General features: G+C 45.5%; 1 protein-coding gene across 2 annotated transcripts in view; it reads left to right on the top strand.

The window, feature by feature from the left end:
- Positions 1-17,877, top strand: part of LOC119433909 (zinc finger SWIM domain-containing protein 5-like) — a 63,309-nt gene extending 45,432 nt beyond the window's left edge. Inside the window, exons 15-17 of one of the 2 annotated variants that reach the window (XM_049659193.1) lie at positions 1,364-1,530; positions 2,228-2,375; positions 3,978-17,877. In XM_049659193.1, the coding sequence (XP_049515150.1) occupies positions 1,364-1,530; positions 2,228-2,375; positions 3,978-4,780 (1,118 nt within the window). In that variant the 3' untranslated portion in view covers positions 4,781-17,877. Of the gene's footprint in view, positions 1-1,363; positions 1,531-2,227; positions 2,376-3,971 lie in introns of both variants that reach the window. The other variant, XM_037701192.2, reaches the window with a different exon arrangement.
- The last annotated feature ends 418 nt before the right edge of the window (positions 17,878-18,295 follow it).

Below are 18,295 nucleotides of genomic sequence, written 5' to 3'. Positions count from 1 at the left end.
TCGATGCATGTAGGAGCTTGTTCGTATCTAGAAAAGTGAGGTAACGATAAGTGACATCTGCACTGCTCAGAAGCTCCCAGTGGCAATCAGAAGCTCCCAGTGGCAATCAGAAGCTCCCAGTGGCAATCGTAGCAGCATCAGAAGTTTCTGGTGCCACTAGGAGACATCCCATAAGGTGTAGGGTTTAGTCATGGAAAAAATGAAGGAAAGCGATTCAACCTCTAGTCGACGTCGATGAAAGACATTGTCTTCCTGAACAAGTTGGGGTTGAGAATGGGGCGGAGTCACAGTGCGCGGCACTCTATCGCGTCATCCCTCACTTGAGGGTCACGTGAGGGGAGTAGAAGAAGCGTCGAACTGCTTAAACTTTACAATGGGCAAATGCCCATCTTTGGGATCCGCCCACATTTTTAGACTGCCCTATCTCCGGGGTCGGCCCACGAAAGAGGCTAGAAATGGAAAAGTTTGGGTAACTCGCTAAGAAAGACATTGTCTTTAACCCTCTAAGTGCTGGCAAAAAATCCAAAAATGTGTTCAAATTTTTTTTTATTGCACATCTGGATAGCACTTTTTTTGCAGATTCGAAATATGTACTATATGACACGGGGGATTTGCAACTTGTGTCTGAAAATACACAAAATGTAAAATGAAGAGGCGCTGGCAGAAGGTTTTGCCCGTATAACTTAATTCACAGCCTTGCCATATCAAAACTATCATCGTAGTCGGCGACATCAGAGTCCCGGGGCGTGCCTATAGCACCGAAAACACTGCCATCACTGTCAGTGCTTTTATGCAGAAGCAAATCGTCTTTGGGGCTTGGAAATTCAACCAAATTACTGGCAGCAGCCATTTTTAAAATCTCTTATCTAAAGACATATTGAGTCTGTAGACCCCCTGGGGGGGGGGGGGGGGGGCAAAATGGGAATCTGCCAGAACATCAAAATAGATTGGACCAGGCCGGCATGTTACTGGCACTCGGAAAGAGAGCGCTCAAACACGGTACTAGATGAGACAGACTACTCTTTACTGTAACCAAGTAAGACTCGTCCACGGCAACTAAAGGATTAGACGCTTCTGCAACATATTGTGCCCTGCACTGGAATTTGTTTGTGTGACATTTACTTCAGTGAAGCAGAAGTTTCCGATGCCACCATGATCGCTCTCCCCTGCTTTTTGATGATGGTGGATGCTTGGGTTGCAGGGATGGTTCGAAGGGGGGGTCTAATGCATTAGTGAGTTAATAAATTTCTGTGTTATAATAGCTGGTATGCCTGAGTGACTAAAATAGCTGCCAAGAAGATGAGTGCCACACACTTCAAAAAAATGAACGCCGTGCTTTTCTTGTCTTGTCTGTGCCGTGCAGACGATGTGATGCGCCTGCGGACGGTGATGAAGTCGTCGCAGCGCAACATCCACAGCTCGTCGCAGTTGTTCAAGCTGGCACAGGACGCATTCCGTATTGCCGTGCCTCAGGACGGTGGTCCCAGGCACCTGGCCCTGCTCAACGTGGCCTTTGAGCTGGGCTTGCAGGTGAGCATCGTTTCCCGTGTTGTGTTGTACGTTCCCGCTTCTTCCGTAGATTGTGGAGTTCATGGGAGCAGCGTCCGCTAGACTGGGCGTACGCTTCCTTTTCCGCCGTGTTGCAGGAGCTTGATACTTCTTTTGCTGGTCATTCTTCACCTTTGAGCACCCGCCGTGTTACATGAAATGCTGCACCAATTTCCTGACTTGACTGCTCATGCTAGCAGAGTGCCGCATCTGTCACTGTGGTTGATGCAGGGCAGGGATAGTGCATGGCACACTCGGGATAATGAGTGTTTACCTGCACACACAGCGTCGTCGCGGCAACTGACGCGGTGTCCTGACGGTTTCTGCGCCCTGTGTCACATTGCAGGCCTTGCACTGAATCAAAGTGAAGCAACCGTGCGAGTCCAGCATGCATACACATGGCCATCCGTGGTGCTAGTGTGGCAAAACACCTCCCAATTAATGGGCATTTGATGCAATATAGTAATGCATACGTGTACTGGAAGCAGGTAACGAGTCCAAATTATTCTAATTTCTTAACGACAGTTGAAAGGACGAGGTTTTGTTGTGGTATTGACACGTTTGTACTGACGATAGCCAAAATACTTGCAACTATTCGACAAGATTGGCATACCATTGTCTTTGCATTTTGTGTCGTCAGATGAAATCGTAACACTGTGATGTGGCGGTCGACGTGCAGGTGATGCGGGTGACCCTGTCATCACTGAACTGGCGACGTCGGGAGATGGTGCGCTGGCTGGTGACTTGCGCCACAGAGATCGGCCTGGAGGCCCTGGTGTCCATCATGCAGAAGTGGTACCAGTTCTTCACACCCACCGAGGCTACCGGTATGTGGGGTTGGGTGATGCGACTGTTTTTCAACCTGTCGGATGCCATCTTGAACTTATTTGAAATCTTCAATCTAACACTGTTTTTCAATAGACACATTGATATGCAACTACCTCCATGTATGCATGGGAGACAGGTCTTGAATGTGAGGCTTGAATGTACTACATGTCGCATGCGCCGCAGAGCCCCTCATGCTTGATACCGCCCAAGCGAGCATTTCACTTCGTTTTCGGTGCAAGAGGAGTGCCTAGGGCGCTGCAGATGGGCTGCCCCAGCTGACACAGTAGCAGGCTGTCACTGCTAGCACTCCTCGTCAGCTGCCCAATATGGGGATCGCACACACAGCGTTGGCCGGGGCCACCTCTGTTGGTACAATGTTGCAGCGAGCGTTGCAAACTTGCGACCCTCCAGATTTCAGATTCTTTGACAGGTGACGAATCACGCCGAACAAATGGTCGGCGCCAGCTACGTGCAAAGTGGCGATCGAGTCACTTGATGCGCAGTCCTTTTGTCCGTTGAGATTGGCCTTACGATAACCCACCTGTCGTAAAGTTGGCATAGCTCTTCTGCATTTTGGAGAAAAACAGGAAAGCAAAGCTTTCTATGCAATCAATAAAAGACTGCTGCAAAACACATGTCCACTATTAAATTGAGAACCTGTTGGTATTCAGTACTACAGAACGTCACTAATTCATTGTTTCAGTGGAAAAAAATCTCTTGATTCTATTCAACAGAAATTCTATTGATAAAAATGTATTTTCCAGACCTTTATATATTACAACTGAGCTGTAATCAGTGCCAGCACACTAATTTTGTGTTTTGATAAGAGTAGACCATACTGTGTGTCTTGATTTCGATGTATCTATGTTACTGATACTAGGTGGAGTGAAGAAGTTAAGAAATTCGCAGACGCAAGTTGGAATCAGCTAGCGCAAGACAGTGGTAATGGGAGATCGCAGGGAGAGGCCTTCGTCCTGCAGTGGACATAAATATAGGCTTATGATGATGATGATTTTACTGATAACCTGCTACATTCTTCTTGTGGAATGCTAGGAGACTCCAGAGCATGTGAAGCGCTGTATTTTCTTGCCCAGAACTTGTAAGCATTAAATTTAGGGAAAAATTTTTCTTATATTCAATATCTCATGCGGCATTCGGCTTTTTTTGCTTGATTCGATTCTATATTCGTTTCGAAATCAAATATTCAGTATTTGCACACCCCTACTCAGTAGTACTTCGTCTTGGACAAGTAGGTTCGGTATGCTAAACATTGTTTTTGGGCTCAAAAGGAGACCTGCAAATAAAGAATACACACACAAAGCACCGTGTGTGTGTGTCCCTTCCTTTGTATGTCTCTCTGAACCCAAAAACAATGTTTAGCAACAAGAAAAATTCACTGTGGTATAATAGGCACCAACAAGAACAACAAAGAAGACGGAAAACGTTGCCATTGTCTGTTTTCTCTTGTGTTCTTGTTGGTGCCTAATACACCATGATAAATCTATACCAACTGACCCAAATTCCAGTTCTTCATTGAGGAAAAAAATTGTAAAGATGTTGGGCTGCCTTTTCTTTTTTCTTCCCCTTGTGCCCAGGTCCAGTGGCCACAACCATTATGTCCCATGCCACCATTCTTCGGCTCGGACTGGACTTCAGCCAGCAGGAGGAGCTGTCGTCGTGCGCCCGCACCCTGGCACTGCAGTGCGCCTCCAAGGACCCCCCAAACTGCGCCCTCAACGCCCTTACCCTGTGCGAGGGAGACGCGTACGCCTTCGAGACGGCGCACCAGATCGTCGTAGACGCCGCAGGCTCCGGGGTCATGACTTCCTCGCAGCTGTTCACCGTGGCTCGGTACATGGAACACCGCGGCTACGCCCACCGAGCCTACAAGTTGGCCGTGCTGGCGACGCGCGGCGTGCAGCTCGCGTACAACCAGGACGCCCACCCGGCCATCAACGACATCCACTGGGCGTGCGCGCTTGCCCATTCGCTCGGCCGCTCCGAGCTCGCGGGGCTCGTGCCATTGCTGGTCAAGCACGTCCAGTGCGCCACGGTGCTGTCGGACATCCTGCGCCGGTGCTCGATGGCGGCACCGGGCAGTATGGGGACGGCGCCGCTGGATGCCAAGCGGCGTTGCGTGCGCGCCCTCTCCCTGGACAAGCCCCCGCTGCGCCCCCTGCTGGACGCGGCCATCGCGGCATACGTCAACACGACCCACTCGCGCCTGGCCCACATCTCTCCGCGCCACTACGGCGACTTCATCGAGTTCCTGGGCAAGGCGCGCGAGACGTTCCTGCTGGCCCAGGACGGGCACGTACAGTTTGCGCAGCTCGTCGACAACATGAAGGCAGCCTACAAGGGCAAGAAGAAGCTCATGTATCTAGTCAAGGAGCGGTTTGGCTGAGAAGGGGCCGGTGGGGCACACCACCAGTCGAGGCAGTGCGGCGCGGGCAGCCAAATGCCTCCACCGGGCACGTTGGCCGAGGGCTCTGGCATCGCCTCTCAGTCAAGCTCACAGTGCCAGTTTGATGGCTCTCGGCGTACTGGCTACAACTGCCGACGCAGGGTTCTTTTTTTTTTTTTTCTGGAGCAGTGGCAACGATATCAAAAGCACTCCTCGTCCATTATTTAAAGGAGCTGCTTTTCCCTTCCTGCTTCGTCTCCCCGCCCCCTCCTTTGCCTGACGCATGTGCAGATACGCTCTCTGAAATTGGAGCAAGTCCCGGTCTGTTTTGTGCGCAGATGCCTTTCTTTTTTTTCCACTGGGCATCCTGAAGAAGGTATCCCTTCCGCGTCAACCTTTTTGTCCTTGACAGAGAATATTTTTTACGTTGTCCCAAAGCAGACGAGTGTCTGTGGAGTGGTTTTACTACTCGTGAACTTAGTGAAAGACGTGATGCCAAACCACCTTCGTTCTTAACGAGATGCCTCTCTCGGAACTGTTGCTATCAGGGGCTGAAAAACAAACGAAAAACAAAAAAACAAGAAACGTGGCAGGCCTGGCGAGAGACACTGGTCTTTGTTTTTAAGAGTTCTTATCATTTTGATGTTTTAGTTGATTCACACAATAGCAGTATTGCAGAGAGATGTCCTCTCTCTCTCTTTTTTTGTTGTTCGTTGTTTCGTGCCTACAGTGCGCGTCTCTTCTATGCTGAGTTTGTTGTTTGTCGTACTGTATGTTGCTTGAAATAGGTTGTACCCCATGCAGGTTGCGTTTACGTTGTATCACGCTCCAGATGTGTACATTCATTGTGTTTCCCGTATTTTTTGTTTTGCGCACAGGACGACATGCCACCGATGTGCTGTAGGCTACTTGCACTACCGCAGATGTTTTTAACCCACCGCGTTTAGTTGCTAGCCAAACCAATTACTCGACATGTTAGCCGCAGAGTGGCTGATTGCCAGTGCGGTCGTCTTGCTTGTTTGTGGATGCGAAACTGCGGCAAAAGCTCCTCTGTCTCGTGAGTCCGAATGAAGAAGGTAGTGCCGCAGCGTGCATGCATTTTACCCTAAGCCTAGATCAAACATAGTACATAAACATGATGATCTTTTTGTGTGTGTGTGCGCGCGCGCCCACATAGAACTGTGGGCGCTCTTATCACTCGTTCATTCCTCTGTTGCTCATTTTTACATGTTCCGCGTTGAATTCACTGTTCCACAGTGGCATTGTGTATAGTTGGTGGCCGACACAACGGGGAGGCAATGTCAGAGCCACAGTAGGTGCGTTTCTTTTTCTTTCTTTCTTTTTAAATTTTGTCATGTTGTTCGCGTTCGATCTTCATGACGGGTAGTTCTGCCGGAGCAAAGTCCTTGGAAGGTTGCAGGTGGCAGTGGAACAATTGTACTCCCACACAATGTGCCGCAAGACTTCGAGAGCATGTGGGATCCTTTGTAGGCTTCTTGGAGCCATTTGCCATGGTCTCACCTATAACCGACTAAGACGTCTGCCAGATTAAGTTGTCTACTCTCTACTCTACTATGCATCACCGGGTTGCACCTAGTAGTGGCCTCACCGAAAGACGTCGCAAATGGCACAAGGCCATTTTGCCTTGTGCCGTACGTGGCAGTAAGAGGACTGAAGTTGTCAACCCCGGTCGACGCCCACCATTTTTGGTTGTTTAAATTTGAAAGAGCTCAAGCATTTGCCAACAGCTATGGAATCTGCTTTTTCTTTTTTTTCCCCTTGACCTTGTCTCTCGCCAGAAACTGCCGGTGACGGGTGCATGTCGAGGGACAACGAATACGCGTCGTCGTTTGCAATCGCGTGTAACGATAAGTCCCTCTTTTTTTTTTTTCCATATCTGTTTTGTGGTTTGATGTCTTTTTGGCCACACGACGAGCCAGTTCTGTTCCGTGTTGTCAAAATCGAAGAAGAGTTTGCGGCCGCTTGTATATAGTCTCGTGTCCGTCTCCGCAATATTCCAGATGCGGCACGCACCCTCCTCTTCTGTTGTTTTTTTCTTGTCTTTTTTTTTTTTTTGGTTGGACCTATAGCTGTGTTTCATGATTGCAGAGGCCTCTTTTGTTTCTGAAAGTATTTGGTGACAACGTCCCTTTTTCAAACGCACTATACTTGCTAGAAAAGCGGAAGCACGCAGTTAAGTCACTGCGTGACGTCGTAGTTTTGACATTCTTGTTCATGTCCCTAGACAACAACTCTTTGTGCCTTGCGGTTGTTACAGTTCCGTTTATCGTTCGTATATTTTCTTTCATTTGCACCATATCTTTTCCACTTTTCTCCGTTTCTTTATTCATTGTTTCGCAATGTATCCTTCGTTAATACTGTGCAAGTAGAATCAAGTGCGTGCGCATTGCCAAAAAAAAGAAATGAAAAAAAAAAATTACGACAACGCGGCGCGCCATTCATTTGAATATTGCGTATCTACTTACTGATAAAAAGAGAAGCAAAACGCTGTTACGAAAAACTGTGCAGTGGGGCTGATGTAGCAGTTGAAATACTAGTCAGCGCTTTCATTTGGGTGGGCCATGCAGTTACGCACAAATATTTTGCACTATCCTTTGCCCGGTGTTTTGTTGTCTGGCATTGCCGATTGCTCACAAAAAAATGTTCCGTTCCGTTACTCGTCAGCAGTTAATCCTTCCTCTCTTTTTTTTTTTTTTGCACACTGATGGGAGGGGGGGGCGATATCAAGATCAGTGTTCTTTGTCAGCAAAGACAAAGAACACTGAAAGACAATATTCAGAATGCTGTCGTTGGCAAAACAGGCTGTTGTTCTGGTTCAGCGAGGAGTGATTCATTGCTGGAAACATAGTATTTTTATGGACATCGTGTACAAAATGTCGTCTTCTAGAAACACTTGGTGCCCAATGTCGTGCAGGAGCTACTACTCGTTGCGACGTCTCGGCGGCTACAGCACTTTGCTGTTGGCTGCAAGGTCGTGGGTTCGATTACCAATAGCATTTCGATGAAAGCAGAATGCAAGACCGCTCGTGTACCGTACCAAGCTTTGTATGCATGTTTAAGAACCCCAGATGGTCAGACTTAATCCAAAGCCCCCAATTTAGCGAGTCCTTCATAGCTGGGTTTCAGCTTTCAGGCATAAAAACCGTAATCTAATATTTTACCTCAGGACCCTGATTATGTCATCCTGATAGTTGTCTTTGATTTGGCCTTTTTTTCTAGTCTAAACCATTCTTTGAGGTTTTTCGCTGGTTATCACTGATTCAAGAAAAAAAAAAAAAACAGCAATGGGAAACAGGCTAATCTCTGAAGATAAGTCTCACAGAATTGGAAGTCTAAATATAGCTTCTTGTGGCATCACCCATAGAGCTTTGTATACTCGCCTTTGTTTTTTCTCTCTGAAACCATTGACCATAAAAATTTGCCACCATGTTTAAAGGGGCTGATACCAACTTACCAACTACAGTGTGCAGTAAGACACTGGTGCAGATGAAAAAATATTGCTTCATATTGATGGAAGCCAGTGCAATGTTCAGTGAATGACAGTTCCCGTTTAGAGATACAAATCAATCGTCATGTCCGCAGAGCAATCCTCCCAGTACTGCTGCTTTTCACGTTTTATTTTGTTGCCAACAGGCAGTCTATGCTTCCCCGGCCTCGGCAGTGGCTCGCTTCTCCGTTGGCAAGGGCCACAGATCAATGCAACCTTTTTTTCTTTTGGCGAACCAGGCATGTAACAGTGTTAAGTGTTGTATTATACAATCCAAGCAAAACATAAGTTATTAAGAAAATATGCAGATTAGAGACTTGCTCTAAAGAAAAAATGAAAAAAAGCATATTTGGTGGGGCTGTACAAAAAAAAAAACTCAGTCTGGTATGATTCTCTTGCTAAGCCTTTTCCCACCTCCTTTCTTTTTATTCATGTCTGATAAAGAAAAGCCTACATGTTGTTAAAAACAGCATTCTGTTTTTAAGCTCTCCAACATTAAGTTGCTTTAAGCCTCTGAATCGTCACACGCACACGCTTGCCATTCTTGCAGAAATCAGCCACTCGGTCAAGGAAAACAATTGGAGAGAAATGAACGTAATCCCCTTGAATGTCCTAAAGCAGTTGTTTGACATAGCAGCGCAAGTTCCACTCGCAGATGACTACAAAGCAACGTTACTGCCACGTCTTTTGTCCTGTGAGAAATCGTCGGTCTGAGGGTGGATTGCTCCATTCATCTCTTTAGTGAAGGCCTGCTTTCAAAGTTTTCTTTCCTCTTGTCCCTTCCGCATATGCCCAACTGTCAAGAGGCCTTTGTCTCTCGGAATCTCTTCGGATGATCTCTCTAGCAGCGAATCAACATATCGTACAGCTTGCACCGTTTCTAAGCATCTTACTTCGTGATAGTCTGTAAATGTCTCCGGTTACATATGCATGCTGTATGTGCAGTATATATTTTGGCTGAAGGCATAGAGGTCTGTCGACGTTCACAGCAGGGTTGGTAACTTCTTTCTTTGTTTAACAGTATCGCTAGGTCATAGCCCAAAACACTCCATCTTTAGCAACAAGTCGCTGAATGATGATAATGATTGATTGCTTGTAATTCTGTCTCTTTACGTTTCGATTGTTCCTGCATGTCTTCTATATTAGTTCTTGGACTGTAGCTCTAGGTCACGTTCACTAGGGGCCGAGTCAGCATTTGAAATGCGATAAGGGAAAAGAACCCCCGATTTTCTAAAACGTTATCAGATCTCAAGATTGTGCTTCGCCAAGAAAAGCAGATTTGATGACCCAGGTGGCTCTCCTATAAGCTCTTCGGTGTGTCTTTAAAACTAGGAACAAATGGAGGCGCAAATGGAGGCTCTTGGGATAAAATTGGGGCGAAGCGTTAAAAACTTAGAAGTCTGAGGAATTTTACCAGATCAGTTTAGCGACTGTTTAAATCAGTAAGATAGTCACCAGAAAAATCACTAAAACTCCAAACAAAATGCAAAGTTGTCGTTAAGGTTACCTAAGAACTTATTCAATTTAGCAACTTTCTCGCTAATTAACCAACACTGCCTCGCAGGTGTCTGGAAGGCAAACTTGAGGGCTGGCTTGTTATGGCACAAAGTACTGTGTAGTCCTTTGAGGAAAGTAAAACAGACCATTTGAAACATTGTGTAATAGTTCTTCAAGTAGATCTCCAATGAAAACGACTATTCTTTATGGCACAAAGTACTGTGTAGTCCTTTGAGGAAAGTAAAACACACCATTTGAAACATTGTGTAATAGTTCTTCAAGTAGATCTCCAATGAAAACGACTATTCTTCATTTCCCGATCCTGTATTCTTGGTCAGTTGTTACATTGTAACGTCACGTTGTGCAGTCCGATTTTGACTGCCTTGTTCCCCTTGTTAGGTGCTTGTTGATTCTGCCATGACCGCCACTGCTTTGCTTTTCCACACTTCTCCTTTTCGTGTGCTATTATCTAAATGTGTTACGATACCCTGAGTCTTCTTAGAATGCTTTGTTTATGGCACAGGTTCTTGTGGGCTTCTTGCCATGCATTTAAGTGCCTTGTGTTGAATCGGGAAAGCCGCTACTTCCTTTTTTTTTTTTTCTTAGCTAACAAGTAGGCCTGAACAACAACCTGAATAGCCATAGGTCAGCATTGTATCTCGCAGCATACTGTGCCTTTAGCTGCAAGTTTTGTATCCCTAGACTCTATAGTTTTATTCAACGAGGAGTTTTTGTTCTATACCCTTTACCAACTTCTGGTGCAGGTTACACAAACTGACTCCGTTATAAGTTCTGCCTTATTTCTTGATCCTGTTTGTTGGTGTGCTGTTGTCAGTGATTGTATAACCCACTAGCTGCAGCTCAAAATGTGTGAAAAAAGAAAAGAGAAAAAGTTGTGAAAATGATGTTTTCATTAATTACAGCCTGGAATAGAAAATTTATTGCACATTACAAGTAGTATACATGAAATGAGGGTACCAGCTTTGCAACTTACGTGTGAAAAGGGCAAAGAAAAAAGAAAACAAGGACCATCTATCACATGCTATGAGTACCTTGGTACCATGTACAAAAACAACATTTCAGACGAGCACGCCTTGATAACGGCATTCCGGGGTAGCTGTTGTTTGCACAGACAAATTAGGCTCGTCTTGGGCAGTTTGTGCAAAACATTCTCTGACAAGACTTACGCAGGGAAACTTCACCGTCCTGCTGATTGGAGCAGTATGCTACAAAGGGGCCTACTTCAGTTTCCTTTAAAATTTAACTCGGCAGTTAAAAAAGTTGTCTAGGTCTGTGTATCTGACCCAGGTACTCTGCCTTCCCGAAGCAGTTGCTCTAACATCTCAGCTAGCCAGAAGGCTAGCGCGTAGAAGCAAGTCCAAAACTTATTGGCAACTCATTCAAGTAAATTCAACATAAATCAGCAAAGTAAGGTTTATCGTCCCCTGTCCGAAATGAGTTTTCCATCAACTTCCAAGTTGGCTTTTTCGATTGGCTTGAATTTGGGTTCTTTCTTGCAGGGCGTACTGCCACAGTCCTGCAGACAGCGGTTTTAACTCGCGTGAAACTTTCTTTACCTTTAGGATTTCCATCAAACCCATTTGGATAATTTGTTTGATTAAAGCTCGTCCTTGGCACGTAAAGGGTTAACGCAGTCCTTTAGTGGCGTGCCTAATGAACAGTCCCACTTTGCTAGCCCCACTGCAACGGCTACGAAGGCTTTGTGTCCTCGTCATTTCCCGAAAGCTATCGGTGCTCGATTCTTCAGTGGCTGTTTGGCCACATGACAGCCATAGTAGTGTATCTGCCGTACGGCTTGACGCCCCTTATTGTCTCTCGTTTTGAAAACGTCGCACGCGAGTCGCTCGGCACGACTCCTGAACGAACGGAACGATGATGCCTTCTGTGGAGCTGCCGCAGTTGCCTACCTCACACTGAGCTATGCCAAAGACGGACCGGAGCTTCCATGTGACGACGATGCCTTCTCAAGTTTTGCGCATCACATATTTTTTTTTTTTTCAAGGATCTCACGCTCCTCCCGAAAAGCATCGAGTGTTCCGTTCTCATTGGGAGCCCTGTTGGGCTGGTCAGATTGGCTCGGTTGTCGGCTGGTTGACTAGACCGACCCATCGAAATTGTGCGATGTCTCGAGCCTGACTCTTGTAGATACATATCGCGTGTCTTTTCGCATTTCAAAGCCCTGCTTTGACTTATAAACCACTCTCGTTTATGCGTTTTTCGTTTTTCTACACTGATGTTAGTGTGATGCAACAAGCGTGAATGGTGTTTTTCTAGTTTCTGTCGTGTGGTGAGGGATAGAAAGTGCACGGAAAACAGATTTGTTTGAAGGAAACCGTTCTGCTTGTACGGACCATGCATTGCAACTGCACAACCACTGTTAGTAGGCAAGGTAGCGTGGCGAGGTCATCGCGCCAGCAGTGGCAATGAAACTGAACTGTTGACCAGTGTGCCAGGCACCGTGTAATTATGTATTTTAATACAGTTAAGCATTCGCTCGGACCACTTAAGACAAGTAAAGACAGTTTAATATAGATACAGATGACTGTGATGAAAAAAAACTTCGATGCACTATCGGGCTGTGACAAGGGGCACATCTTGTGTATCCGTTCTCGGAAATTTAGATGCGCTTCTCATCTGACTGGCATTATCGCCTCTACTGTATCTTTTCATTATCCTTTGAGCGTCATCAGATTCACTAGAAAGCGTACAGCAGTGCCCTAGTTATTAGTAAATCAGTTTGTATTGGCACTTGGCGGAAAATGATGTGTGTACCTCAAATTACGAGTTCCAGCAATGTATGCTTGGCTTTTACAGTTCAGCAACAGAGCCTGCAGCCTTCGTCAAAAGAAACAAAGCCACTGAGAGTACTAGTGTTGCCGAGTCGTGGCTGTACTGTGTTGCACCTGCAAAGCTCCTGGCTTTACCCACCATGCTGTGGCTTAGTGGCTATGAAGTCGTGGGTTTGATTCCCGACCAGTGTAGCGCCACATTCTGATGGTGGCAGTATGCAAAAATGCTCATGTACTTTCCACTATGGTGTGTCTGTTAGCCCCAGCATTGGTTTGGGATGCTAAACCCTGTGAGTCAGTCATTAAATCAAACTTCTGGCGCTGAAAAATGTTGGAGGATAAAACAAGTACTTATGAGCAAACAGCACTTCGAGAATGAGCCACACAGTGAAGGACACACAAGAGCATTGACTTGCATCGAATGCATGTACACTGAAGTGAATGCATACAAATACATGGAGCACCCACAAAATGGGCACTTGGACAGCTCGAGACATGTTTGCGTTAGAACCTACGGGTGTTGAACGCATACAACCTCTGTCGAAATGCTGATGTGCATTTGTGTGTTCTTCGTACATTTGCTTGCATTTGCCTCGGTGTACACGTAGTTGTGACTCCATTCTTTGGGTGACCTATACTGCGTGGTTCACCCTCGTCGCATTTTTAATTCACACGGGGTGCACACCAAGTTTCCTACTATCTCGTCACCTCATTTCAGCATCGCAAAACATAACAACGAAAATGATGCTGTGGGGTTCTAGCAGCGCGGATGCAACAAAAAGCTGCCTTGATGTTTCTGAGGAGAGCTGCAGTCTAGCATGCAGTTGCTTTGTCTCTTTTGCCGAAGACTGCATGTGTAAACAACTGTGCTGTTCTTGTAAAGCCTCTGACTCTTATTTGCAAGAAGTGTCCTTAAGTTTTGCTTCTTGCCACTAGTTTGGTGCTGGCCTTTGGATTTGTTTGCCTAGGTGTTACGAGATGCCAGAAATGGGAGTTACAGGGCAGTCCATCCTGCTTTGTAGTGTCTTATTTGGCGTTCTGTTGTGCAAACCTTCACTTATTCACTGTGATGTCCCCACTGTTGTTGCCGCAATTTGTTGCTGTTTGTATGAGTGAGGTTTCCATTTTTGTTTGTTTATGTGAGTGAAACATTTCTTTATGTGTAGACCTTTGAAATAAGTGTCAGTATCATTCCGTAATCATAGCAAAATGTGAGGCAGGCCTCCAACAATGTCAGTCAATGATCTACCTCTATCGGGCAAGGAAAAAGGCAAACCAAAAAGACTGTTGTGGTTGTGAAACATGCAAGCATCATTAAAGCTTTTCTCTGCTTTACTGTAAAACCGCAGTGTGGTGGAAGTGGTGTTGAACTGAATATTGTAAGCTGATCTCTGTATGTTCTGGCATGGCAGCAGACAAGCACTTCAGTCGTAGGTGCACCAACCAGACGTAAAAATTCCGTTATTTCCTCTGAGCTAGTTGCTCAGAGGATATACCGTTACCGTTACTAATGCTAGTTGCATTTGACTGGAAGGTATAATTCTGTTCAAGGGCACCCAGGTTTTGCATTTGCATGCTCAAGCCTGATGGTCAGCAAGTGGACTTATGCCCTCTTTATGACTTGCAGACATTGCAGTTATCATTGTAACTGGTTCACGGAGTTCAGTTAAAAGATTTGCTGGATAATTTAGTTGCACCGTAGATGATCCGGTAATGAAAAAAGTCTCTTCATAACTAGAATTCTTCCCCTAAGTTGTTTTATTATTTTGTATTGGCACGTTGTCGTTGCACATAAGACATTGACACTTTTTCTTTCTGTAGATCTTATCATTTCGATGAAATTCAATTCTGCAATGCTCACACTCGCGAGTCGTCCAAGTGTAACAGTTCTTGAATTGCACCAAAGAAGCACGTTTCGTCTTGGCAGGTTATTGTACCAACTCCCGAGAAACGTCTCATTCTTTTGCTGCTGGGGAAAGCGATTGAGCGCGTCGGCCTCTTCTAATTGTTAATGCCAGTTTGCAACTTTGAAATGTGACTTAGTCTGCTTGAGCACGTCACAGAAGGATTTTTCACGGTGAACCAGATATCTCGGTGATCGAGAAATGCAACAGCACTGTATGCTTTACAACAGTTTTCTCTGGCAAAGTTCGGCAGATGGCACTGCATAGACTGTGAAGTGAAGAGTATTCAGCACTCGTTTTAGGAAGTTTCAGAGAGTGGTCTCTGCTTGTGGTACAGCGGAACTAGGTTGACGTTTAGGTCCAAACCACGCAAATCGTCACGTACACGTCTGACTATGTCCGTATCACCATGTGCATCATAATTGCTTTGGGCTTGTCACGCGAGTCACGCACGTAGAACCTAAAGAAGCTGGGCGCATTGGTAATTCATATTTCAAACTACAGCGCAAGAACTACAACAGACTTAAAAGAAGACAGAGAGGACACGCTCTGAAATTATGGCAGAGAGCTGGGCTAGTTGGAATTTTGACGTTTCATGCATTTCCAGGGCTCAAGGGGAAACAAGAAAACAGAGAGAACAGACAACAGGACACGGAATACGCTCTGTCCTCCATGTCCTGTTGTCTTTTTTTTCTTGGCTTTTCTGTTTCCCCTTGAGCGCTGAAAATTCATGAAACGACAAGCTCTGAAGTTCTGTGCTGAAGGCACATGAGTGATATGCATGCAATGAGTCTACCACATACCATTCTTCATGCCTGTTACTGTGCGCCCATCATAGGTGTATGGATTTGGGTAAAGAGGAGCTTGAACAGCTGCTGCTGTTTTGTTCACCTGTCTGGTTGAGGCAGATGCAACAGCTGACTTAGCTGCACATCTCTGGATCACATATTCGCAGTTTACAGCTTTTTTTTATGGGAGTGCACATTTGCTCCAGTCTTGTGGTGCAGTGTGCAGAGAGTGCACACTGGTGCACTTGTTTTTTAATTCGTCAGACACATGGGGACCTCGAGACATTCAAGGTGATGCGGAAGCGTAGCCCGACGTGTGCGTAACGGTCCGTGTGGTTCGGGCTTTCATCTTTTCGTGGACGACATTTTCCTGAATTCTTAATTTGCAAAGCCAGTGAGGACCAAGCAATGCATGTTTTGTTTGTGGCTTCGTTTTGTACTATTTTGTGTCGTTTCATGTTCTGTTGAGCGTATGCTATATATATATATATAAATATATATAAACTGCTTGTGCAAGAAGAGAGTGTGCGCGCATGTGCATTTCGTGTCTCTCAGCGACATTGCCGTCGTGATCATCGTCATCGTCATCATAGATGAGTATGTGTGAAACTCTTACACGCATTGGTTTGCGTGTGTTCACTTGCTTGTGGCAATTCTGTCTCTTCGACACTGTACTCCGAAGAAATATCATGTACAGGATATATTGCGCAGATAACCATTGACAGTGCAGTGGGTTGGTGACGTGATTTTCCGTTGCCGACGGACATATTTGCAATCGCCCCCTCGCTGACTCTTTCCCTTTTTTTCCTTCTATAAAATCTTCCAAGTATGTGCTTATGTATCTATGAACGCTATGCAACATGAGAAACAAAGACGACAAAGGACAAACCAGGTGATGGAAAGAATGACCAATGGCGGTTTGCTTCGAGGGACTCATGTGACGCATTCGTCTTGAACTGTGCAGTGCAGTGTCTGTGTGGTCGTCTGGCGTTGGCGAGCCGGCCTGTCCCTGGAACAGTTGGCCATTGGCTTTGGACTCATGGTTGGTTTGACAGGTGTCCGTCGCGTGTTGTGCGCTCTCGGATTCCACAGCATGTCTGTCGCAATATGACGGGCAACGACCGAAGCTGGCGCTGCAAGACTACGACAAATGATGGAAAGACATTAGTGCGCGTGCCTGCTTGCCCGTGAACTGTTGTGTGTGGTGTTTCTCGCTGATGTACCTCTTTCTTTTCTTTCCTCTATCCCCAGTGCGCATATGTGCATTTGTGTATCTTGCGAGCGTGTGGCCGTATTACTTTTTGGCATTAATTTGCGCCCTTCCACGTGTTGATTGCTTTGTTCTTTCTTTGCCCTGTTTGTAATGTGTTTGATTAGAAACCTACCCACCCTCAGGACAGAGGCTGCCAATTTGCCTGCTTGCAGTTGCAAAGGAGCTTGAATGCTAAAAACTTGTTTCAAATGCGTGTTTGTTGCCATTTGTTTTAATTTGTTTTGAGAGCGTGGCATTTCACCGCCTCTTAACAAATAATTTTGGGCGGTGTCGTTCTTTGCTCCCGACATCACATTCGGCCAACATGAGGGTACGCATCACAATAGTTGTGCTTTGCTTGCTGTCACACCACAAGCGTGAGGAAAATGTGTGCCATAACCCAATCTGCTTACTTCAGTCTTATCTCCAGCTGTGGAAGCTGTGAATGGGACTGCGATACAGCATTTGTGGCATTGTGTAGATACCACTGCTTATGCTAATTAAGACATAAATTTTGACATTATGCCATAATTACAGGAAAGTTGAGCGTACATAACATTTGCATTGGAAAGCTTTCATATGCTTATGAAGTGGAAGCAGTGGTCTCACGATGTAGCTGTACCTTTATCTGCATCAAGGATGTAGTGGAAGCAGACGAGGGACAGATCGAACAGATAAACAAATTGATAAAATTTGATTCAGCTCAAGAGATAATTTTTATGCATCATTTGCTTTCTCTTATCTCTGTGACTGTTCTAGCAACTGCGCTTGTTTTTCTATTGTTTGCTTTTCAATGCTCAGAAAACCTAATAACTAGCGTTCTGTCTTTTCTTGAATAAACATACAAAAGTGATTAAACTGAACAGAAAGGGTGACCTTCTCTGTTCCCTATATTTTCTTACATATCCACCAGTTTTTTGCTTCGAGCTTCTGCGTAACCTTCAGCTCGCCATGCGGCGTACAGTTTAGGATAGCGCAAGCAGCGTAGCGCAGACCTACTTGTGAGAAGTGTTGTTGAGTGATTGTTTTGTTTGCATTTGCTTTGTATTGTGTCCCTTACCTCATACCTCATCGCAAAACCATATCCATCCCACCTACCTGATCGGCTAAGTTTGTTGAACCGTTGTTATTCCTTTGTTCTTGTTCTTTTTTACTCTTTTTTTTTTTCGGTCAACACTCGTCAGCTGATGAAATGTAACCGGTCCACCTGTGTTATCACTATTTATTCGAATGGCTATTTAAAGTGTTCGCATTGAAACAATTGAAGGGCAAAATGTGCGGTGGTGTGTGTGAGCATTGAGTGACTATGACCTTCGGAATAAAAACGTCTCAAACTGCTGTCAGCTGTTATTTTCCAAATGCAAAGCCACCATTCAACCTGTCGGACATGTCAATTCATATTTGGCTACAGGCATCCGAATGGTAAATTAAATCTACTGCATGTGTCATGAAATGTGGAACAGACGTATCTGTGAACAAAGTCGTTGAATGACTGACAATGTAAGGTGTGGTAAAACGTGATACAGACATGATGCACTGTGGAATACAATGTTAAACGGCAGTTGTAATGGTCGCTCACTTCAGTGGTAGAGGTAATCGCCAACTAAGCTGAGGGCTTGAATTGGATAACTGCACTATTTCATGCGCGAGTTCATATGCCATGTCTGCAATGCTTGGGGATTCTTGCAGTAGACCTGCTTAAAACAGGAAGAGTGAAATGGGGAGAATTTTGTGCAAAGCTCATGCTTGGGACAAA

This window comes from Dermacentor silvarum, chromosome 11 (assembly GCF_013339745.2).
Source record: "Dermacentor silvarum isolate Dsil-2018 chromosome 11, BIME_Dsil_1.4, whole genome shotgun sequence".
NCBI classification, from domain to species: Eukaryota; Metazoa; Arthropoda; class Arachnida; order Ixodida; family Ixodidae; genus Dermacentor; species Dermacentor silvarum.
Note: the sequence above shows the minus strand (reverse complement) of the source record. Positions and strands in the feature narration are given on the sequence as shown.